Source organism: Neltuma alba, unplaced genomic scaffold, assembly GCF_004799145.2.
Source record: "Neltuma alba isolate B1F8T4 unplaced genomic scaffold, ASM479914v2 tig00012185_pilon, whole genome shotgun sequence".
NCBI classification, from domain to species: domain Eukaryota; kingdom Viridiplantae; phylum Streptophyta; class Magnoliopsida; order Fabales; family Fabaceae; genus Neltuma; species Neltuma alba.
This window is the reverse complement of record NW_021636727.1, coordinates 638,450-664,736: the sequence shown is the minus strand read 5'-3', so window position 1 is coordinate 664,736 and position 26,287 is coordinate 638,450. Positions and strand designations below refer to the sequence as shown.

General features: G+C 32.8%; 3 protein-coding genes across 3 annotated transcripts; all 3 read right to left on the bottom strand.

The window, feature by feature from the left end:
- Positions 1 to 5,732: 5,732 nt before the first annotated feature.
- On the bottom strand, positions 5,733 to 7,744 carry LOC114724364 (serine/threonine-protein phosphatase 7 long form homolog). Its single transcript, XM_028910703.1, has 3 exons — positions 7,029 to 7,744; positions 6,448 to 6,940; positions 5,733 to 6,362 (listed from the first exon to the last, which is right to left on the bottom strand). The coding sequence occupies exons 1-3, from the start codon at positions 7,742 to 7,744 to the stop codon at positions 5,733 to 5,735; spliced, it is 1,839 nt and encodes a 612-aa protein (XP_028766536.1).
- A 7,075-nt stretch (positions 7,745 to 14,819) lies between these two features.
- On the bottom strand, positions 14,820 to 15,443 carry LOC114724382 (histone H3.2). The gene has a single exon (XM_028910718.1). It carries the CDS (start codon positions 15,380 to 15,382, stop codon positions 14,972 to 14,974), a length of 411 nt encoding a protein of 136 aa, XP_028766551.1. The 5' UTR covers positions 15,383 to 15,443; the 3' UTR covers positions 14,820 to 14,971.
- Positions 15,444 to 24,176: 8,733 nt separating this feature from the next.
- Positions 24,177 to 24,683, bottom strand: LOC114724336 (14 kDa proline-rich protein DC2.15-like). The gene is made up of 2 exons (XM_028910676.1): positions 24,548 to 24,683; positions 24,177 to 24,430 (listed from the first exon to the last, which is right to left on the bottom strand). Exons 1-2 carry the CDS (start codon positions 24,681 to 24,683, stop codon positions 24,177 to 24,179), a joined length of 390 nt encoding a protein of 129 aa, XP_028766509.1.
- Between the last annotated feature and the right edge of the window lie 1,604 nt (positions 24,684 to 26,287).

Here is a 26,287-nt window from a genome sequence, read left to right as displayed (position 1 = left end):
CAACTTTTATTCTTTTAAATTTGACCCCTTTTTTTTTTTGATACCTCATGATCTTTCAAATTTTTTTCGGTCTAAAGAATTGATCCCTACAAGTTAATAAAAATTTGCACCATTTTTCTCTTGAACCAAAACTCAATTTCAGCAGTTAAAACCAAAATTTATACAACGATGAAAGATTATAGTTACCCAATTATAAAAAGCAACAATATTGTAACTGAAACAGAGAGGATAACATTCTAATTCCTTAAACAAGCAATGATGCATGTATACATGAGCCTAGATCAATTGAAACTAAACAAACCCCATCCTAATCTAATCCCAGTGATTAAGAGCCCATCCTAATAATTAAGAACCTGTTTGAAACACCTTATAAATAATTTATAAGAAATTTTTTTAATAGTAATTTACGAAATACGAGATAAATATGTGAGAGAAGTTTTATCTCGACTTACATAAAATGTGTTTATAAGAACTTTTTACCGTGGTGCCAAACAGGCACTAAATAGGATAACTTTCTAATTCCTTAAGCAGAAAGTATATTAAACATGATATAGTTTGAGTTAAAATAAATCAGACTACCAGCCAAGGATATCCTTAACTTAAAAGAATGATGAAACGAAGAGGAACCGATCAGGAAGTAGCTGGCCTAGTTATCACTGATCAGCAAATAAAAAGCAGAACGGGGTATGACTCGAGGAGCACACTTACACGATTGAAGATGTAGGCTAAAGGAAATGAGATGAGATTGTGGACCTCACTGAGATTCACGATCACCCATCAACAAAGCCGTAGAACCATTACTAGTTTGAGCCATTGAGGGAATAGGACGAGGTGGAGAGGAGAGGCCGAGCAAAGCAATCCTTTGCGGCGTCAAGCAAAGACAGAGCACGCTGCGACTGAGAGAGGTGGGCGACGGCTGAGAGGCGAGCTACGGCGTGCCGCGTGCGTGAGCCGTGAAGCCGTGAGGTGTGATTGTGCGTGAGGGTGAGGGACGACGGCGTGAGCCGTGAGCCGTGAGGCAGCTGTGAGATGAGAGGTGAGATTGAGAAGGGGACACTCGGAGACGGAGAGAACCAGAGAGGGGCCGCCGTGAGATTGAGGAGGGAAGAGTCGGAGATGTAGAGAGGGGTTAGGGATTGCGGGGAGGCAAGAAGCAAGATGCAGTAAGAACATGGAACAAGATGATGCTCCTCGTGAGGGCGGCGCAAGCGACCAGATTCTTGCCATCTTTTTTCTTTTCTTTTCTTTTTTTTCCTTTTTTTTAATTATTTACTCCTCCGGTCCTTATTATAAAACCCAATTTGACTTTTTATTTGGTCCTAATTATAAAACCCCAATCCATTTTATCTCTTATATTTATGCATTTTTTTCCAAGATAATCCTTATAATAATGATAGTTTTAGCCAATATACTTGATTAGCAAGGATATTTTAGGAATGACAACACTTATTTATTATAAATAACAAACTTAACTTACTTCCTTAATCTCCTCAAATAAGTCAATTGGGTCTTATAATTAGGATCGGAAGAGTATTATGAATCGTGAATAGTCTTAAGGGAAAATTGGGGATGACTGGTAAATAATACTTGCAGAATCTGTGTAACTTAACTTTTCTCATGTGCAATTTATCTTTCCTTATATACAATCACATTTTTTTGTGTCACATATTTTCTTGTGTGCAACTCATTTTTTTTTATGTGCAAGTTATTATCTTTATGTGTAAGTCAGTCTTTTGTATCTAAATATTGTTTTGTGTAAACCATTTTCTTTATGTGCAACGCAACTTTTATGTGCAACCTATCTTTCTTCTTATAACTCATTAAATTAAAGACAATTTGCCAATTAATTTTTCAATAAGAGATTTATTTCCAATTTTTCTGTCTGTTAATTAAAAATAGAGCTACCGATGAGATTATTAGAAAACTAAGAATTGTTTAGTTTCTTATTTTGAAAATATATTTTTTTTTAAAAACTTGTCTATTGATTTATTTTTAATTAAGTGTTTCAAAAAAGCAGTAATATATTTTTAAAAAAATTTTAATTCAGTTATTTTTAATTTTTAATTAAGTTGTTTTTGCATTTCTAATTTTTTATTTTGAAAAATTGGGGGGAAAAAAATTTTCCCCACGCACTTACTACCCATCATGTGCCCTTACTTACCACTACCATCTGACCACTAACAATGGCTGCTGCCCGCCATGTGCCCTTGTCGACTGTCATTCTCTCACCGCTAACAGGCGGAAGATGGGGTAGGAGCAGGTAGCTGTCGCAGAATTTTTCTAGTCAAACTCTGCCTTTTGTTCACCAAGAAACAATTGTTTTTTCAGTAGCAAAATTGTAAGTATTTCCCTTTTTAAATCTGTGTCTGGTACTAAATTGGTAAATTTATAAATACTTTTATATGGTTCTGAAATTATAGCATGCAATGTTTCATTTAACAATCACTTATTTCTTTCACTGCAATATTTTATAATTTTATTTTTCTGGATGTCGAAAATAAGTTGTGTCTTTTTCCAATGTAATTTTTAAAATTATTATCCAAACAAATTTTTGTTTTTTTTCCAAACCTTGTTTTGAAAAAAATTAATTTTGTACAATTGTTTTGAAGAATTAAAATTAAAAAAAAGCCCCTACGTTTCTCTGAGAGGATTCGCTTTGAAGCTACTGGGTTCTTTGGGGGAATTGGGTTGCTCTGTAATGATCAAAGTCGATGTGATTATTTTTATTCTCTGCTCCAATATTCAAACTTTATTGCAAAATTTATTTTAAGTCTGATAGTACTCAGTATCTTCTTTCTTGCGTTCATGGTGACTTGCAGCCTTATCATCATAGACTTCTTTAGGATGCTATTATGAATTTGGTTGCTACTATAACTGAGCTCTGACTTGTTCTTTGAGATTTCTCGCACCCCACCTGCCGACAAACACAGACGTATCCTTGTAACCTCAGCTTTGTGTCCTCTTGCAACTTTGATGCTTCAATTCTCAATATCTTCTTCATTTTTGATGGATGGATCAGGTCCACGATCTTGCAAGTTCCCCTGGCGTGACTGTCTGGTCAGAACTAAGCAGAACACAAGGTGTATACACAGAGTTCCGAAAATATTGCAGTTTAAAATTACTTCTTTTTTTTTCTAGACATGAGTATTCTCTTATTAAAAGCAACATGTTCAAGACATTATCAATACTAAACGTGGACAACTCTTTTAATGAAGATTCAAAAATTGATTTGTTGTGTTACGAGGAACTAACTTCCTCTACTATAGCTTTAAAATTATTGTTTTAAAAATACTATTACGATGTACGAAATAAATATGTAAAGGAGTATGTTTTGATTTGCGAAAAAATATTTTTATTTTTTTAAGTAATCCAAACACCCCAAAACCAACCCCTTTTGATGGTTCAAAATTGCTTTAAATTCAAATTACTTTCAATAAAGGGATGTGACACAATTCTACAACTTTGCTCTCATGAATAACTTACCTTATTCTCCATCATCTGTGACAAGTGTTTTAAGCATCTCAAATAAGATCTTTCGATGGGGCATAAAAACTAGCCCAGCAAGTTATCCAATCTGCCGTGGCTACTTTACATCTTGATTTTTGAAAAATGTTTTCTTCATCTCCATCTATCAATTCGGCTTCTTCCTCTTCTTAGGCCAATCCTTTTGTCCACCAGTGCTTCCTCTTCCTCTAATTTTATATCTATCAATAATAAGAACTATGCTACTATCTTCTGAGAATTAGTTAGAAATTCAATTTAGTGTTACATATAAAATTTTAATTTATTTTGTCTCTCCAATTTATTGATTTTTTTACAAATAATATTTTAAAAAAATAACACTCATTTATTACAAATAATTAATTTAACTAATTTTTTAATATTTATAAATTAATTATGTAACTTCTATATTAGAGTTAAAGTGCAATCCACCCCCGAGGTTTTTCGTTTGTCGCAATTTCAACCTAGACCTATTTTGAGGTGCAATTTTTGTCACGTCGTATTTTTAAATGGGAAAATGTTCAGCCTATTGGACGATTTGGCTACGTTGACTGTGAATACTTGAGAAGACCAAAGACTAGTTCTTGAATATGTATTCGAGAAAACCAATTCTCAAATATATATTAGACAAAAACAGTTTAGAGAAAAGTAATTTAGCAAAATGTAAGAAGCTTCTCAAATATGTACTCACGAAGACCAAATCTTGAATATATAGTAGAGAAAACTGATCAAGAAATATTCTTAGGCCATGGTTTTGCTAAAAATTATAAATTTAGAAAATACATTTGTCATCAGTAAAACATAAATTCTGACAACTCATACATATCCCAAATAACAAGTAACAAACAAAGTACAATTCCCAAATCTAACCAACAAAATACACATCGAAAATGCAATTTTGATTCACTCCAACATGGGCTTTTTTACCAAAATACGATAAACAGTAAAACTTTTTACCAAAATGCTACACTTTTAAAACTATTTACCAATATGCTATACTTAAAATCGTTCTTGGGAAGAACGATTTTCAAATTACACACAAGTCGTTCTTGGCGTGAACGATTTCACTTTTAAATTTTTTTAAAATCAAAAGGTGAAATCGTTCTTGGCGTGAACGATTTCAGAAATCGTTCACGCCAAGAACGATTTCACCCTTGCATGCAAAAATAAAAATCCCTGATGATGCTCCCGCAAGGCTACGACATACTCCTCTGGTCCTATTTATAGAGCAGAGAGAGAAGGTATTTTTTGGTCCTATTTATAGGGTACTAAGAGAAATTTTTTATATGGATGTACAATTTTACCCCTCATTTATTATTGTGTTGACTTTATTTATATGAGGTATAATGTATATTAAATAGGGATAAAGTTGAAAATTCATTAAATTTTAAATAAGAGTTAATGAAGTTTAAAGTTTTTCTTGGTCTGTGTGAAACATGTTGGAAGTGCCTTATAAATAGGACCAGAAGAGTATATAGTAAATTTTACTTCATCTAACTTATATTTGATTAAAATTTGAAAACCCCGGTTTTTTTTTGAATTTTTTTTCAAATAGAGCTTGATGAAATTTTCTATCATTTCCTCTTCTTTTTATCTATCTCATACCAAACAGTACGTAACAAAAAAGGTTATGTTTTGATTGTAAATTTTTAATTGTAGCAATTAAGTTGTAAGACTAAATTATTATTATTATTATTTTGGTCATAGGCATAAAAGGCCCATGCCCAATACTTGATTTCTTGTCAAACCGAACAAATACCACACGACAGGCTTTTTTACCAAAATACTACAAACTGTAAAATTATACATCAATATGCTGCACTTTTAAAAGTATTTACTAATATATTACACTTAAAATAGGTCTTCAGGTGAATAATTTTTAAAGTCATTTATCTGGTGAACGACTTCTTCATAATCCGTCCTTGATGTGCATGAGGTGAATGAAAATCGTTCTTCTGGTGAACAACTTCAAAACTTCATCTGCTGTTGAATGACTTCTCCCCTTCTCTCTTGATTAAAATGATTAGTATAATGATTTATCAATCATTTGAATGACAAAATCATGACTATATAATGAGAGAAAAATGTTATAATGATGTTAAAACTAATTGTGAAATAAGTATAAGATTAAAAACAAAAAGTAATAAATAAAGTTTAAGTTTATAAAGAAAAAATTATCCACCTCACTGATAGTGACTTCCAGTACCACATCTTGGCCTTCTTCTCCTACGTTATGGGCGTTGTTGTTGTATGTCAATTTCTTGAGCTTCAAATGTCTCATTTGTTTGTATAGTTGGCGTGTTCAAATCAAACCAGGGTGATTCATTTAAATGTATAGATTGTCGAGGAGTGACAAATGCTTCATTTGATGGTCCACCATGTTCAAAAGTAGAAGCATTGTATTCAGCTGAAAATAATGCAGGATTATCTAATAAAGTCATGAATGGTTGAAATTGAGAAGGATTGGCTGAGTTGGAAGGGGATGATGATGAGGGTGCCATGTAACGAGACTCAAGTTGTGTAGGATCGATAGAGATGAAGGGGGATGATGGTGACAGTGATATGTCAGAAGCCTGAGTAAAAATTGGAGGTTCCTGTTCCCTTGCATTTTCGTTTTCAATTATAGGTTGGGTAGACAAGTAACCACCTCGTCGCTTGCTTGGTCTATCACGAGGAATTTGTGGCCGAGGCAACTCAATTGTTGGTGGAGCAGGCTGAGGGTTTACATTAAAACATTGTTCTCTAAGTGCAAGTAAAATGTTACGCTGGTCGTGAGCAACCCTATCTCGATAATCAACACAACTAGGGCATGTTGAACGAGAATTAATTGAAAGCCTGTATAGCTCCTCTGCTATGTCAGACTGAAAAAAAATAATAAGATATAAGATAATAAAACTTTTTGTGTAAAATAAAATAATATTAATGGTGAAAAAATGAAAAACTTACCGCACGACCTGTATCACTACTGATACGTTGAATCCATCGTCTTGTATGTCTCCAATACCATTGCATGTACTGAGATATTCGATCAAGTTCATCAAATGCTATAGGAGCATTAACAATTACATGTGGCCATCTATCCCATGCTTGAATGAAATCTGCGTATTTGTCAATCCAATTTGTAGTTGTTTTACCTCGTAATTGGATCGTGTGGTAATTTCTCAAATGAACAGGCATGGAAGGAATTGGTTGCTGACGACCAAATTGCTGTAGTACACGGTCAGGATGATGCCATTCTATAATATTAAAACATATTAAAGGAACTGAAGCACGCCAAATTTCGGGTATTGTCAAGCAATACTCAGGAATCAATTGGCGCACATAAGGAGATTCATATGGCTGCCATATTATCTCATCATCGGTCATTTTATCCAGAAAGCTCCTATATCGGATTAAAGACGCAGCAAGTGGACGTGGGTTTTGTCTAACATTTTTCCATCTGTTATTACAAAAAAGTAATGTTAAAAATTATATAATTTTAATAATATAAGAGCATAACAAATAGTTAGTTAATAAATTTAGCATACCTAAAACCCAAAGGAGGTAAGAGAGGGTAGATATCAGATTGTGGATCTGGATACCTAGGTTGTTGTGGTGCTAGCATAGGAAAACGATCCCATGCCCATAAATGAAGTAATGATAAGCATCCTCCAATCCCATCCTCAGTTGGGTTAGTAGCATTACACAATTCTCTGTATAGGTGAGCTAAAACTGCTGATCCCCAACTGTATTTTCCAGCTTCTTGAAGATCATAAAGTAGTGGAAGGTACATTAGATACACCCTGCTACCCGATCTATCTGGCATGAGATATCCACCAATCAACCTGAGGATATATGCACGAGTGAATTGTTGAACTTGTACATCATCCGCATTATCAGGTAGGTGATTAAAGTTCTCTTCCAACCAACTTATAAGTAGTCGCTGCCCACTTAGTCTATCTGCAGATGGTCTAATACCTAGAAAACATTCACATATGTCTTGCCAATTAAAGTCAGTTCGGCCAATAACTGCCATTCCTTCACATGGAAGGCCCAATTGTTTAGCTACATCCTCTAATGTTATGGTGCATTCTCCACGTGTAGTGTGAAATGTATGAGTCTCAGGACGCCACCTCTCAACTAGTGCTGAGACCAAACCTCGATCATAATCAAACTGTCCTACTCGAGCAGCACCATAAAATCCAGCTAATATAAGATATTCAATTATTTGATTAGGTGGGTTAATCATTTGATTAGAGTGCATGACTCGTCTAGTGTGTAGGACCCTGTTAACCTATAGTGGAAAAGGGAAAAAATATTATTATAGAAACATCAATGAAATAATATATAAGAAATAGATTTTACTTACATTATTATTCCACACATGTTCGGAAATATGTTGGGTTTGCAAGTACAAAAGAGAGTTATCCTCTGGGCCAGGATTTATCACCTCTTCTGGAAGTTGTGCCATTTTAAAATGTCTCTGCATAAGGTAAAGGACAAATTCCAAATAATATAAAAGAAATCAAACTAATTATAATATAATCTTCATAAAACATAATGTTTTTATTACAAAAGTGAAATACATAATTTATTGTCGAGATGCTACACTTTGTGGACAAGTAGAACGGTTATGACCAACTTGTCGACATAATCCACACTTGTTAGGTTCATTGGGTGTGGTCCAATCCATCTCATTTCTTATGCGACTTGAGCAAGGACGTCCTTTATCTCTAATCATTGATGGGTTAGGTATTAGAAGACAATCAATCTGTGGCCAGTACATCTCATCTCCCACTGGTTGGAACTCATTATTATAAACCATTTGCATAGTTTCCAACCGAAAAACAGGATCCACATATTGTAAATGGTCTATGCCTACTCGTGCACAAGCAGCAATGGCATGCATACATGGAAACTTTTCTGCTTGAAACTCTCCACAATCACATTTTCTGTCAATCGAATTCACCTTGCAACACCGACGAAATTGACGACATCGAACATTATATGGCTCCATAACCTCAAATGATGTTGCTATTCTGTTAAAATCTTGAACTATACAAGCAGATGCACTTTGTGTTGCTATATCTAACTTCTTTGTCATTGTCTCGGAAAATACCTTACCAACCATAATTTGAGCATGAACTTGTTGGGCACGTTTGACAAAATAATTATTGACTCTATACATGGTTGCCTTAACTAAACCTGTTATTGGTAGACTTCGAACACCTTTAAATACATTATTCATGCACTCTGCAAGATTGGTTGTCATGTGTCCAAAACGAAGACCTTCAAAGTCATATGCACGTGACCATTTCTCTTTTGGGATGGCTCCGATCCATCTAGCTGCAGGAGTATGGTGCAATGCTATTTCTGCTAATTCTCTGTCAACAACATGACGTTCATAAGCATACCCTACATATTATTATTAGCACTTGTTAGAATGATTATAAAATCAAATAGTTATAAGATCATAAAAAGCACAAGGAATCTCACCAATATTTATAAACTTCTCTTTTAACCAATTTGTTCCATGTGCTTTGTGAAGATTTGAAGCCACGTGTCATAGACAAAAAACATGATGTCCATGTGGTGGTTGCCATCCAACTTGGGGTTGAGCAACAGCAGCCAAAATTGAACGATGTCTATCTGAAATTAAGCAAATTCCTGTTCTATCTTTTACAACACATTGGCGTACAAGGTGTAAGAACCATGCCCAAGCAGATCTTGTTTCCCCTTCAACTATAGCAAATGCAAGTGGCACAACATTTCGATCGCCATCTTGTGATATTGCCATAAGCAATGTGCCCTTATATTTTCCATATAAGAATGTTCCATCAACTTGTATAATGGGCTTTAAATACGGAAACGCATCTATGCATGGCTTGAATGTCCAAAAAACACGATGAAACATTTCAATCGGTTGACCGTTTGTATTGACTTGAGAGCATTGTTTGTTTGAAAAATATATGCATGACCCAGGCATGAAGTGTTGAACTGCAGCTAACCATCTTGGGAGCAAGGAATATGAGGTCTCCCAATTTCCAAAGGCAATCGCAATTGCTAATTGTTTTGCCTTCCATGCTTTCCTATATGACACAGTATAACCAAACATTGATTGCATCCTCTCAATAATTTGTGACACTTTCACATCTGGTTTGTCAGTTACCATTGCCACAATGCAGGATGATATAACATCTGCGTCCAACTTTGGATGGTCTTGAGTTAATGACGTGCTCAAGCATACGTGAGGCCCCCCATATTTTGTAATTTGCCAATAGTTCTTGCTTTCCTTTTTGCAAGCCCTCACTCTCCAATTGCAATTATCTCCATAGTTAACACAACGATATTCTTCATACTTTTTACAAGAATAATAGACCTTAAATGTATGATGAACACGAACAGAATATAGCTTGACTGCACGTCTTAAAACTTGGACATTGCTAAATATTTTCCCAACATTTAACTCTTCATTATCACTAACATGCAGAATATCTTCTAATTCACCAAATTCAGGAGTTGTAACTGACTCAACATGAATTTGTGACAAGGAAGCATTTGTAACCTGATTTTGCTCATTCATCTCGTCATATTCATTGTCATTGTCACCATTATCATCCCCATTACCAGCATTTAAATAAGAATCATATTCTTCCTCATCCTCTGATTCATCCATGATATCTTCTACGTGAGGAAGAGAACATGATGATATAATGTTCCCACCATCTATGGGGAGTTCAAATGGTTGGAAACTTTCCATGTCATCACTAAACATAGATTCTTGTTCCATCATGTTCACCCTATTGCTACTTGATGGGGGCATATTTTCGACATAATCACCTATGGGTTGTGACTCAATATGGTGATTATCTGGTAAATCACATATGTTAGCATACAACTCTGCACATGTTAATTGAGTTGAAAATCTTCTAGTCACTTGCCACATTTGTTTTATATCTGTATCATCTTCCAAATTGCATGCTTGGTATTGTGGTGGATTTATGCATGTAGGATACCTATATACTAAATTTGTCACGTTTTGATAGGGAGGAAGTCGCAACTTTCGTCCAATAACTTGCTTCAATTTGCCCAAGGTAATGTTTTCATCAACTTTGATAATTTTCACATTATCAGATTCAAATGTTACACCAGCTGGGCCATTAAAAATTCGTCCATTTGCGAATACACACACGAACTCCTTTCTATGATCCATTCTACTTCCTAATCATTTCATTATAATCATTAGTCAAGTAAGATTAAATTATACAAATAAATTAACTCCACTATACCATTGCTTTTTTGTAAAATCAATATTTATTATTAGCTCAAATATCCTATATAACCAAACACATAATGAAATCCATATCTAAGGGGAAAAAATATATAATGAAAACTGCATAAATCCAAATTAAAAACTACTATAAAAGATGTGTTATTGCTATTATTGTCAAAATCTGTTAAAGTATAGTAAACAAACTTGATTACAAATTTAGTAATTTTCAGAACTTTTTAATCATTTTTTGTAAATTATTTATTTGCAATTAAAATAAATAAATAAGTTTAAGAAATAGATTTTTTTTCCTTTTGTTTCTTTTTGTATTTCTATAATTTTATTTACATCAAGTATTAATTAATATATTATTGCACTATATAAAATACATTAAACATATTTTTTTTAATATTAAATTCTTTCTTGTAATATTATTTTAATAATAACATATCATGAAGATTTTTTTTTCATTTTACACATATATATTATTTATACCTTATAATACCTATTTATTATTTCATTATTTTTGTAAAATTTAATTTAATAAATATTAATTTATTGCATGAAATTAAACATTTAATTGGACTAAAATCTTTTAGACCATTGGGTTGAAATGAAGGGTTCAAAAATAAAGATTTTTTCTCTAGTTTATCACATTCATTAAAAATTATTTACTTTAATTTCTTTTAAATTGTAAAAATATATTTCAAATTCCTAGTTTTTATTTATCATAGAATTTAAATGATATAAGTTTAAAAGATTTTATAAGTTATTTCAATTTATAATTCAAAACTTTTAAACACTTCTTTATTACAAAGATTTATAAACATACTTAGTTAAATATATATATTTATTATAAAAAATTAGTTAAAATTTTAATCAAATCTTTTATGTTTGCCTTAACTGATTGAAATTAATGTAACTATAAAAATATAATTTAAGACTTTATTAGAATCAGAAGTAAAATAGTAAATAAATTTTATTTTAATATAAATTTCAGTTAAAAATAATATTTTTAGAATCTTTTTAGAATACTTCTATTAATAGTGTTAACTAATTGGACTAGATGTATGCTTTTAAAATAGAGGAAAGATCTATGTAATTGATGCAAACTAGAAGAATAGTCAGAGTATTTTATTCTTGATTCAAAACACTCATATCATGACATGTCATCATCAATTAAAAAATACAACATAACAAATAGCATGGAAAAGGCAAAATGAAAAAAAGAAATTATGAGTGCTCTTCATTCATTTCAATTTTACTTACACCTTATTTTTACCTACAAAATATATGAAAGCAATGGTTCATTAGAAGTGGGTAGAAGACTTTTTTTTTTTAATTTACCAACTAAATATATACCACATATTTGATATTTAGGGCGTATATATAATTATTTTTCAATTTTATCTTACCAAATTTAAACTTCTCGAGAAGTATACTTTCATAACAAAAAATAATAATCATATACCAAGAAAAAATGAAGCTTATATCAAAATCTTAACATCTTAAAACAATATAACAGATGATAGTTTTACCGTTAAAATAAGAGGCACCTAGCTTAGAAAGAGTACAAATATTCCAGATTGTTGAACCCACCACTCACTTCCTGAAAATTAGAACAATGAAATATTAACTCATCAAGGATAGTATGGATGAAAAATCAAATTGTATATCACAACTGTAAATTTTTTAAAAGAAAAAATAGAAGAGAAACAACATACCTACAGCAGCAGTAAAAGAGCTTGTCTTGTTTGGAAACAAGAGTGAAAAATTAATAGTACAGGAGAATAATGAAAATGAAACAACAAGTGAGAAGAAGAAGAAAAGAGAACTCGGCGAAGAAGAAGAAGAAGAAGTGAAGAGGTGTGAAGGGAAGGAATTCACGTATCATATATATAAAGCCATAGTTGTAGCCTCACGGGATTCTCGCATGCTATGTCAAAATGTTTACAGAGCACACATAATTGGTTGGTCTTGCACGCATTATTGGTGGAAATTCATACGCATAATTGGTTGGTTTTGCATGCATAATTGGTGGAAATTCAGACGCATAATTGGTTGGTTTTGCATGCATAATTGGCAAAAATTCAGACGCATGATTTTGCACACATAATTGGCAGCAATTCAAATGTATGGGGAAAGGAGAAAGTGAAAAAGTGAAATCGTTCTTGGCGTGAACGATTTCAGAAATCGTTCACGCCAAGAACGATTTCACTTTTTCATTTTAAAAAAAAATTAAAAAGTGAAATCGTTCACGCCAAGAACGATTTGTGTGTAATTTGAAAATCGTTCTTGCCAAGAACGATTTTAAGTGTAGTATATTGGTAAATAGTTTTAAAAGTGCAGTATTTTGATAAAAAGTTTTACTGTTTATCGTATTTCGGTAAAAAAGCCCTCCAACATGGTTACGTTACAAGTACCACAACATTACTGACTTGAAATGACAAAAAAATAACACCCATGATATGATTAGATCCATTGTTACTATGTCCAGCTTCTTCTTCAAGAGCGCTAGCTCCTTCTCTTGTTGCATCTACACTTTCTTCATTTCACCATACACCGCAATAATACCTTCGTTTCTTTTGTTTAGACTTTCTTCCCTCGCAATCTCTCGCATCGGCATCCTCACATTTTCAATATAAGTTTTTATCTCATGTTCCACAAGCGCATTAATCACAACCTTCAACCTTTCATCTACATCTTCCTCGTGCCACGCAAAATACACACATTCCCCCACACAATATCGCAAAAAATTACAACCCCTTTTACTAACCCAACAACATAAAACACACATGCATCCCAATAGTTAGGGCACCCACAGAATCTTCTCCCAGGGTTCCTCTCTGTCCATGAAGTCCAGCGTGGGACAGCCAAACCGCAGTGACAGTACCTCTAATCCCTTTTGTATTCCGACTCCGCACCCTCCCTCAGCATCAACGCTCTCGTCCTAATGCTTCTTATCGGGGGATGACACAGATTCTTCCATCACCTTTGCCACATAAGTCCCCCGAACTGGTTGCTCTCCTGATAATATTTCGCATTTCGTGTGCCCTCGACTGAGTTTCAAATGGCATCTGTCTCTTTTAATGAGTTCATCCGACAAGGCCAACCTGTATATTTGCTGTGTCCCCTATTGAATGACGTGTCAATTAGTTTCTTTCCAGCATGGGAGCTTTTTGACACCATTTAGCCAAACCATCTAATAGGCCGAATATTGCCCCACTTGGAAATATGCATGACAAAAATTACAACTCAAAATACTTCTGAGTTGAAATTGCGCAAATAAAAGACCTTGGGAGTGGATTACACTTTAACCCTTTATATTAATAGCTTGAAATAGTATTAGGAAACTCAAATGATATCTATGTCTCGCCAATGGAGCACCAAATCCAAAACATCTCCCTTGGTTACAAAAAAATCAAATGGTCGACTCTAGTTTGATTGTTCACTTGTTCTTTGACAGGTCAATGGAATAAAAACAAAACTGCCAGATCCATGACAGGTCCTTATAACTGTTCGCCCAAAAAATTCAAACTAGGCTTCTTCATCTTCATGAAAACTCGCTACGAGGTCAGAAAAGGCCTAGCACGTTATGCCACATTACCTCCTGAGCAGAGCCAGTCTAAACAGTAAACCAGGAACGAATGAAAGATCAATATTGCTCCCCCTTACAATAGCATACTTGAGAAGACCTCAACGACAAAACATTTTTACAGTCCCGATTAATTGCAGTTCTACACAATGCTGTTAGAATTTTAATACTAATTCCGTCCGGCACTGATTACCAATCCTAATTATAAAATTTTTTTTTTTTTTACTTATAAAACCCTAGATCTTATTAATTAAAACCAAGTGTAGTAACAATCTTCTTCCGCAAATCCTAGAGGAATCTTGAAGATGCACGAATCCCAATTAACTAAAAACAGAGGTACAAGCAAGAGACAAAATTGAGAATCCTTACCCCGGCTTACTGATTCACTATCACCAGGTTGCATTCCAGTCAACGATGAATCATACTAAAACCCCCGAATTCTTAAATTTTCACATAGCAGAAGAACAGAAGAAATTAACTGAACAGAACATCTTGTTTTGATTCATAAGGAAACTATTACACCGGCACTTGCTTACAAAAGCTCCAAAAGGTAAATCCATCTAAGTCAAATTAACTATGCCAATTAAGCATTAGGCAGGCCACGCTATACAAATCTAACTGAATGCTCAAGCACGCTCACCCCTAATACGCCTCGCCAGCTGAATATCCTTAGGCATAATAGTGACTCTCTTAGCGTGAATAGCACAAAGGTTAGTGTCTTCGAAGAGTCCGACTAGATAAGCCTCAGCAGCTTCCTGAAGGGCGGCGACGGCGGAGCTCTGGAATCGGAGATCCGTCTTGAAGTCCTGAGCGATCTCACGAACCAGACGCTGGAAAGGAAGCTTCCGGATCAGAAGCTCAGTGCTCTTCTGGTACTTTCGGATCTCACGAAGCGCCACCGTACCGGGCCTGAAACGGTGAGGCTTCTTCACACCACCAGTGGCCGGAGCCGACTTCCGAGCAGCCTTGGTTGCCAGTTGCTTCCTAGGAGCCTTACCGCCGGTGGACTTGCGAGCCGTTTGCTTGGTTCGTGCCATTGCAAGGATTCAATTACAATGCTACCTTGAAAGTGGGATGCGATCAATAAGAGGATGGTGGCTCTACTCTTGCAAGAGTGTGGTTTTTATCCATGGTTTTATACACGGCATTCGACCGGGAATTTTGCGCGCCGAGTTCTAGATAATGCAGACCGTTGATTCCATTAATCAATCGACGGCCTTTGTTTACTGCAGGGCTGATAGCTGCGGATCACGGCAGTGTGCTTGTTATTGATGACCGTTGATATATTTCAATGTACGGTTTGGATGAAATCTTGTCATCGACAAGGATCGATGAGTTGGCATATGTGCCCGCTCGACCAAATCGAGGAATCATTTTTCTAAAAGAAAATCGAATGATCAGTTGGGTAAATTCTGAAAAAATTATCTAAATGTATCTAAATTTTCAATTTCGTTCTTTTTTTGGCCAGATCTAAATTTTGTTCTTATAATTATGCTTTCAATATTTATAAGCTTTCATTTATGAAAATATTTAGTTAATATGTGTAAGCTAATATAATTTTTTTTGGCCAAAGTAAACTAATATAATTTGAATGCCAATAAATTTTGAATCAGCAAAATCTAGTTTATAATTTAAGCCGATCTAGATAGAGTATTACCTCCGGTCCTTAATATAAGATCTTAGGTTATTTTTATTTTGGTTTTAAATATAAGATCTCAATCCACTTTATCTCTCATATTTATATATTTTTTTAAGGTAATCCTTCTAATAATAGTAATTCTAGTCAATACACTTGATTAGCAAAGATATTTTAGAAAAGCCAACACTAACTAACTTAATTTATTTTTTTAATCTCCTCAAATTAGTCAACTAGATTTTATAATTAGAACCGGAAGTAGTAATATATTAAGAAGCGGGCAGCTTTTTTTTAATTCAATAATTTTTCAATTTAAAAAAATTACTGATTTGAGCCCATGTTTGATTCCATTGACAAAAGAAAATAATTGAATGATTTTAATCTTCAAATAAATTATTGACTAAAGAAAATTTTCATATTACTCAATATAAAATTTAGAATTACCATATTCCAAAATAAAATATGAATATTCATCGGGCGTGTAACTATGCACTATACAATACTTTTATAGAATAATGATAATACTCTCAAGGTCCTTAATATAAGATCCATTTAACTAATTTGATTATATTAAAGAAGTTAGTTAATTATAAGAAAAGTGACACATTTTTCCTAAAACACCATAATCATCTTTCTTAATACCCCATCTCACTCTTCAACTTGATTATGGTTGAGAGAGTTTCCATAAGGATAATTTAGAAAAAATTGATAAATATAAAAAATAAGTCTTATATTTAAAATCCAAACTAATTTAAGAATTGAATCATAAATTAAGGACCGGAGAAATAGTTATTAACTCAAGACCAAGGAGTGCTAAATTTTTAGAATCATGGGAATAATTGTGTAACTTTTAAAGAAGGGACAGAGTCCTAGCATGAAAGTAAGAATAGTCTGTCATAGCAAAGAAAACAATAAAATATAGCATTCTGAATATTATATTTCTTGATGTTGATTGCTGTACAGTGGAGTGTATATATAGTTAAATGTGCGCAAGTGACGTGGGTGAGAAAGGTGAGAAAAGAAAGGAGCCAAAGGACGCGTAGTCCTAGAGAACTAATCAGAATATTATAATAGACCATATCATCTTTTATCCATGATGGGCTTGGGCTCTTGTATTGTTACTCTAACAACTTTTACGGTTTTTCTGATGGCAAAAGAAAACACTTATACGATTTTTTCAAAAAGAAATTATTTTCTTTAAATTTAAAAATAAAATTGGTAGCCGCTTATACAACTATTCACATAATTTGTACTAGTTTTCATCTTAATATAAGAACTAAATCACTAATCTATTTATAAATATTTAAAAAATTAGTTAAATTAATTATTTATAATAAATATTTCTTCTTCTCTGTAAACTATATTTCTAAGCATCTCCATTTAAACTATTTTTTGAGCGGGAGTCTCAGTAATTAATAAAAAAATTTTGAGTAAAAAATTATAAATTTGAAAGACAAATTAGATTAAAATATTTTTTTAAATCAAACTAAATTATTTATTTAACTTGTATATTCAAGACCGAATGTAATAATCAAGTGTAACTAAAGAAAATCATGTGTAAAACTTAGAAATATAACAATTGCATGCAATTGAAAAAAAGAAAAAGAAAAAAGAGTTATCAAAATAAATGTATTGTTGTATGATAGAGTTGATCTATAATGGAGCTTTATTTTGGTTTCTTATCAAAATCTTCCATATGAAACATGCTTCCAATGCAAGCGTGCCAATTTTCCAATTGACAGTAACACTCCTTTCGTCCTTGTAAGAAGCAGTTAATCCAAAAAATAAAATAAAAAACCAATTTTAATCATATTTAATAACATGAGTTACATTCAAAAAATTATAGAAATTGTAACCAATTAATAAGATTTTTAATAGGGTAATCTCGAAAAAATGTAATTAAGATCTTATTTAGTGGCTTACAATAAGTATTATCTCCGGTCCTTAACATAAGGGTGAGGTGAAAGATTATGTTCTGTCTTAAATATAAGATTTTAATATATTTTATCTCTCAAATTTATAACTTTTTTTTCTAAAATATTCCTATCAACGGTAAGAAATTCTCACCAAATAGTAGTTTTATTGCATATGATTAAAAATGGTGGTTTAAGAAAATCAACACACATTTATTATAATTAACTAACTAAATTAATTTTTTTAATCCTCTCAAATTAGTTATGTAATAACGTTTATATTAAGTATCAGAAATAGTATTATTTATTTCTTTTGAAAGATGTCATATAAGAAAGATGAGATTTTAAGAAGAAAAATGATGAAGAAGGATACATGATTTGTAGTTTTTTTTTCCCTTTTCAACAAAATAATATAATTAAGGATCAATAAATATAATTTTCTTTTATTTCAACAAAATCATCGAAGGATTTTATTTCCTTTCAACATGACCTTCTAAATAGTTAAAATATGCATGATAGATTCCGCGTGAATTATTATTTCTTTTGACAACCATGTCTAATTTCAAATACCATCCAATGGTTGTGTGGAAATTGTTTGGTAGTGTTACCTTGGGACCCTTCAATTAATATACTCCCCCAATTCTTAATATAAAAATTATTTAATTTATTTGCATAAATTAAGAAAGATAAATAAAAGATTATGCAAACTGGTAAAGCCCAATTTTTATACATTTTATCCCACATTAAATTAGGATTTAAATAATAATTTTGAGCTTAAATGAATTTTTTATGCATTATTGAATTAATTGGTTGATTCTTGGATTTTGCATAAAAATTGAGATTTTGGATTAAAAATATAAATATTTTGTGCTTTCCTATTTTTGACTCGGAATTGATTTTTCCTATTTCTTTGGAAACAAGTCTCATATTTTTAGAAAGATTATTTTTAGAAAGTTTTGCAATTTCTTGCCTAATTTTTGTGCATATCTGATATTTAATTTTTAATTATATTTGGATATAATCTACATTAATGGATGCATTTAAATTCTTATAGGTCAAGAAAGGGGCACATAGAAAATCTAATGGTGCAAAATTGTTTCTTGGAATCTAAGCACAATCCAATAGCTAAAATCAAGTGGGTCAATTAATTAATAATGGGCTTGAGCTTTGGATCTACAAAAATTTCCTTTTCTCCCATTAAACTATTTTCCTTATTTGGGGAGCAAGGATTCAGGGGGAGGAGGACCTTTCTTTTCTTTCTCCATTCTGCCGCTAGACATCAACAACTTCAATATATTAATTCGCGGTTAGACTTTAGGTTTGAGTTCTAGGTGATTCTGCATATTTCCTATGCATTTTTTTGTGCAAATTTTTTTTTTTCATTTCACTTTGATTTGTGATAACTGCTCAATGCATGACTAGATCCTCTAGCAAGGAATTGTTTGAATTTGATCCTGAGATTGAGAGGACTTTTCATCAAAGAAGGAGGGCTCAAGCTAGCAATCTTATAGAAAGTGATTCTTGTGTTAAGTTAACTGCTGATTCCTCTAATTTTCCTGACTCTTCTCATTCTGACAGTAGCATTGCTAATCCTGCTAGGACTATCAAGGAATTGGTTTCACCTGATCTGCATTTTCAAAATTGGTGCATTAATTATCCTGATATTGACACTGATTTTGAGTTAAAGTCTGGATTGATTCACTAACTTCCAAAATTTAATGGTCTTGCAGGCGAGGATCCATACAATCACTTGAAGACTTTTCATATGATCTGTACTGCTATGAAGCCTACTGGTATGTCTGAGGATCAGATTAAGATGCGTGCCTTCCCATTTTCTTTGGAAAATTCTGCGAAGAATTGGCTTCTTCGGTTACCTCCTGGATTCATTACTTCATGGGACCAGCTAAAAAGGTTGTTTTTGGAAAAATATTTCCCAGCATCACGTACTTCCTCCATCAGGAAGGATATTTGTGGCTGCCGACAAATGTCTGGGGAATCCTTATATGAGTATTATGAGCGCTTTAAGGCATTGTTATCCAGTTGCCCTCACCACTAAATTTCAGATACATTGTTGATTCAATATTTTCATGAAGGGCTCTTGCCTCTTGAGAGAGATTTACTAGATTCTGCTGCTGGAGGTGCTCTTCTTGACTTGACTGTTGAAGTTGCTTGGAGATTGATTGAAAAGAAAGCTGAAAATACCCAACAGTTTGGTACTAGGCAGCAAGCTAGAGTAAATGAAGTTGGATTGCATTCATCTTATTCTGAGTCTCGCCTTGAGAGCAAAATTGATAAGTTAACATCTGCTATGGAGAAAATAGTTGTATTTCAGATGAAAAACTCCCAAAATGTGGCTCCTTCTATGGGATCTTCCTCTGCTTTCATCCCACAAGCTGACTCTACAGCTCTAATTGGGCCACTTTGCTCTATTTGCTCTCTAGCTACTCACAACACTGACTCTTGCCCTTACCTAAATGATGGAGTTGACTCGTGTAATGCAATATACCACACTAAGCCTATGACTCAAGGTGGCCAGAAATATGATCCTTACTCAAATACATACAACCCTGGATGGCGTGACCATCCAAATCTCAAATATGGGAGTGGCCAGCCTCAACAATCACAGATCAATCAAGGCATAAACTCTTCTGGTAGTAAAATGTTCTAACAAGTTAGGCAAACTATGCCCAATCAAGATGAGAGTTCAAAGTTAGAAGGCATGATGAAACTCCTGATGGATAAGTTTGAAAAAAAGGATTTGCAACATAGCCAAGAAATTCAGAATCTTCAAACTCAGATTGGGCAGTTATCTAATACACTTAGTAACATGCAAAGTCAAGGCTCGGGGAAGTTGCCATCTCAAGTAGTAGTTAACCCTAATGTTGACACCCAGCAGAATCCTGACATTGGTGGAGTTAATGCTATATCTCTTAGAAGCGGAAATTCAATTACCTCTGCAGATTCTGTCACTACCCATGCTTCAATGGACAAGGAAGCTATCATTAAAGATTCTCCCCCTGCTTCCATATCAGATAATAAGTCCACTTTATTAACTTGAAAATTTTTGCTCAGGAGCAATGTTATTTTAAAAGTTTTTTTTTGTTTAATGTCACCCCGAATATTTTAAAATGTAATAATATTATCCCATTCCCATTAAATAACTAATATTGACAATTAATATTTTTAACAGCAACATGCAACATTGTTCTATTTTGAAACTTTTAAGGTGACATTCAGTTCAAAAAAACTTTTGGGGCAACATTGCTCCTGAGTAAAAGTTTTCAAGAAAAATTTACACTTTAACCCATAAATAAATTGCTAAATTTTAATAAATATGACATGATATTTCTAAAATATCCTTACATAACATTGGATCATATATCAATCTATATGTTAGATAAATCAATTTAGGAACGAATGATAAAATATGATAGACAAATAGGTTTGTTGTACATATAGGACTAAGAGTAACTCTTACATTTAGAACGAAAAGAATATATATAATAATCATATTCTGGATCTACTTGTTTCTCTCATGCCTTTACCAGTGTCATTTTCCTTCATGATTTAGGGGGTGTTTAGGTAGAATTAAAATTATTATTAAAAGTATTTTTATGATATATGAAGTAAATAAGTGGATGAGTTTGTCTTGATTTTCAAAAAAGTGTTTTTGGGGACACTTTGCTGGGTACATGACTCGTGCTGGCCCTTTGCTTGCCAATACGTTATTCATATACGTACCGTATGCGTATTAAACCTTAGAATACACATATATTATTAGATTTTGTTCATTCTTATGTCTATGTGCTACGTGGGTCGGTCACTTACCTTGTCGTGCCATATCAAGAGATGTAAGTAGAGCTTCAAAAGTAACTGGAAGATGCTGGGGGTAGTTTGTGGTGTTGTGTTCATATAGGTCATGTTTGGTAACGGAGTATTAAAAATAAGGGATATGGATTAAGATTGAAAATACAAAACTATATTAAAAGGAAGTTTTTTTTTTGTCTAAACCATCCGGTATCCAACCGCGCTTTTTTTTAGCCCTATTACTAGGTGCCCGAGCGATCGACTAGTCCGGATTCGGGCCGGGCGGCCGGGCGACAAGTAAAGCCCTCCCTGGTATCCTTTTTAACAAGTGAGGATTCGAACCCCCGCCCTCAAAGAGCAGAGACTCGCCTCACTTGTGACCTAGCCAGCCACCACTAGGCCAGGAGTAGTCAGGTATATTAAAAGGATGTTTAGTATGAGTAATTGTATGATAGACAAACTCATATATGTGGGATTGGGCAATACCATGAGGGGAGATGGTATTCTCTAATCCTATCTATATGGAATTACCTAAACCTAGGTGATAAGAAATCACTCATGCTAAGCATCCTTTTAATATATGTTTTCAATCCCAATTTCAATCCTTATTTCTCATTTTCAATGCTCCGCACCAAACCTAACCATAATTTATATGTTGCTACTTCCTATTTCCTCGTGTTGCAATGCACTTATGAGATAATGGATTATTTGTTATTGTATAATGACATCAGGAGCGGGAAGAGGCTATCCTTTAGCTAAATAAATATGAGCTTATAACAGAGATCTAAAGCCTGAGTCTATATACAGCGATTGGCTCAATAGAATATTTAATAAAACAATTGGCTTAATAAAATAATATTAAATTAATAAATAATTAATTTAGTATTTATTAAATTAAATTAACTGAATAAAAAATCATATTTGAATTTATCTTATCAAAATGCAAGATGTTATATTTGATTAAGATATTATAATTGAAAAATATTCTTAATATCAACCTCTTATGCAATATTGGAATGGTGGAAAAAATATGTTATATGTCGTGAGGTGCATCTCTCTGCATTTTGAGTCTCTTGACTCTCTTGACTCTCTTGAGTCTTGACATGGTTTTGAATCCAATTTTTTATCCTAAGTAGAAATTTAAAAAAATTAATATTTTAATAAGCAAAATTAAGAATTAAGGGGAATATAGAAAAAAATTTTCAAAAAGGTTTACAAAATTCTTCATTGTAAAATTTTGTGGCAACTCCGTTTCATTTGATTTTCATTTTGGAGATTAAGATTACATACGACACCTAATAAGCCAATTTAGTCAATGCAGGGTGCTTATCTAGTACTCATTACTTAAAAGTTCTCAATTAATCATATTTAAATTCTAAATTTATCTTTTTGAAAAACATGATAGTTAGCTAATTATCTTTATTTTAAATTATGCATCTATTTAATAAAAATACTAAAAGTATTGCGCGTGTGAGAAATCAATTATATTGAGGGAAACTATATGCATGGAGCCATATATGAGTTAATGAGTTACATTAAATTAAATGTTTTCGAATATAAGATTTGCCCAAGTAAAGTGAAATAGTAAGGAGGCAGGGCAGACTTTTGTCTTTTGATGTATTCAATCCTTTTTTATAAAATCGAAACAATTATTTCTACATGAATTTCTTAATTGCTCCCTCTGGTTTAAAATATAAGATAAACTTTGTTGGAGGGGCTTATTTTTATAAGATAATATTCACTTTTGTCTAAATATTTAATGATTTCTTTTCAATTTTGTCCTCATATAGTCTCTTTCCTCTTTAATTTATTTATTGCATCTTTCTTTATTTTCTCATTGATAAGGATATATTTGAAAAAAAAAATGCATTACAGATTTATTGTTTTAAAGTGATTTTAATTAATTTCTTAATAAACATAATATATAAAATTTATGTTATATTTTGAACCAGAGAGAGTATTAAGAAGCCACAAAAGCACACATGCACATAAGCATGACAAATGGCGTGGTTACTAGAGCAACTTGCCATTGACGAGGAACAGTCAATATTTTAATTTAAGTGACATTTTTAAAAATATATATACAATAGAGGATTACAATGAGGAGAAAAAATAATTTTGAAGTTAATAAATATGAAAATACGAAAAGTTATAATAATGATATATGATCAAGAGTGAAATGAATTCTAATCGAATGAATATAAAGCATAAGAAAAATTTAAGCTAATCGATAAATAAATAATGATGAGCACAATATATATATATATATATATATATATATATAGAGTATATAAGTAACTAACTTTATTCCAGAAGTTATCAGAAGTTATGATAATGATTATTGGCATTAATTAAAAGGGCCTGCAGCAACGGGACCCTATACCCAAAACACACAACAAAATAAGAAAAACAAACTTAATGAAACAAACATCCACGACAAACTATATATAAAACAAGATTAAGTATTAAAAATAATTAATTGCACTGGAAGCCAGAGTTGTTCATTCCACAGTTGTTGAGAATCACACTCAATGAGATTGGAATGTTGAGGTTGATGCCAAGAACATTAGCTTTAAGGGCAGTGCAAAGGCATGTAGCAGCTTCAAAACCAACCATGCCAGTAATAAGACTGCAACATGGGATTGTTGGTGGCGATCCTACAGTAACATTGAACAAGTTCAGCAAATTGGTACACACGCCAAATTTAAGGGCATCTATAGGACAATGGGCCTGAGAGCAGGAGGAAGAAGGGGGGCAAGAAGAAGGAGGAGAAGGCTTTGGAAACATAAGGGGCGGTCGGAGTTCCCGGTGTCGGGGTCGGCATTGGCGGTGTCGGGGTCGGCATTGGCGGTGTCGGGGTCGGTGTTGGTGGTGTCGGGGGAGTCGGTTTGGTGGTGTGCATGGAGCACATGAGGTAACCATGGTGAGGAAGACAAGGTTGAGAGTGAGAAGAAGAGAGGTTGCAAGAGGCTTTGAAGCCATCTTCACAGCAAGGATAACACTAAATGTGGTTATTTATGAGTATTGGCTTAAGTGTATGAAGATTGAGAAGGCAATGGAAGGGTATTTATAGTTGAGGATTTTTGTGAGTTTGTGCTGTATTTGAGTGGAGACCATGTGAACATGTTAGCATTCAAAATGTAGTGCCAACTTCTAGAGAAAGGTTAATATATGATGATAATCAAAATTGTCGTCTAGTTTTATTGTTTTTTTTATATTTCAAAATTACATTTATTTATTTCATGCTTTAGGAACAGGAAAAATAGGAGAAATCATTATAAGATTCCAAATAAAAAAAATATAATTACCAAAAAATAGTAATAACAAGTGATGTTATTTCCTGAAATGAAATTTGTGATTTACTTATAGGATTTTTTTTTATAATTATATTCTTTTTCATGGACCACATTATAATTTTCCTGTAAAAAATATTGCCTCTAGATTTTGATTTATGGATTTTTATGTTGGACAATAAACTTCTAGAGAATTCCGTCTATACAGTTTTTGGATATGATAAATACTTTTTCAGTGCTAAATGTAAGAGTTAGCAAAAAAAATTTGCTCTGGTCTTTGAAATTTATAATTTGTTCTGCAAATTATTCCTATTGGTTATTAAGAGGATTTGTATCAGACGTTGTTTCGTCTGTTTTTCAAACAACCTGCAATTAATATCAAAACGCACCGTTTTATACTGGAAGAACGATGCGATTCATAGCCTTTGATCAACACCTAGTTGACTTTCATGTTTCGAAGCAAGAATAACCAAATTAACTTGACGATTATATTTTTCCAATTTTCCATCCCCTTTAATCATCATGCATATATAAAATAAAATAGGGTTAAAATGTAATTTTAACTCTGATCTTATTTTTTAGATACAATTTTACCGTTGATTTTTTTAATAGTACAATTTTGACTCCTACAGGCAAATTGCACTAGAAGATCAGAGGTAAAATTGTACTCAAACAAAAAAAATCAAGGCAAAATTACACTTGAGAAGTAAATCGATGTCAAAATTGCATCTAAACTCAATAAGAACTACCTTTACTCCTTGATATTGGGAATTAGATTTAGTCATAGATATAGGATCTAATTAAATTCATTTTGTCTTTCAAATTTTAATTTATTCTTTAAAGTATTCATATTGATTATACATGTTAGGGGTTTTCATCTAAGAGTAGTCATAATTAAAAGGGGTACTTTGAGGAATCAAGTTTGATTTGTTACAAATAACTAACTTAACTAATTTTCTTAATATATTTCAATTAGTTAAATTATTTTTATATTAAACATTGGAGCTAGTACTTTCTACTAATAGGAATTCATATGAAAAATATGATGGGGGAGTTGTTTTGGAGTTTTTTGTTAAAATATAAAATCAATGACCTTGTAATTTAGTGACGAAGGCGCGTGTTCATTATCGTAGATAGTACGAATCAAAGACTTGACCCTGGCATTAGTAGTCCCCTTCAAGCATGGTGTGTCCCTTTCCTTCAAATCAGCTTCGTCATAACTTCATCCACCGATTCTCTAAAACAAATGGAAGTACCATATGACTTGAAATTCATGCACCTTTTGCTTCTCTC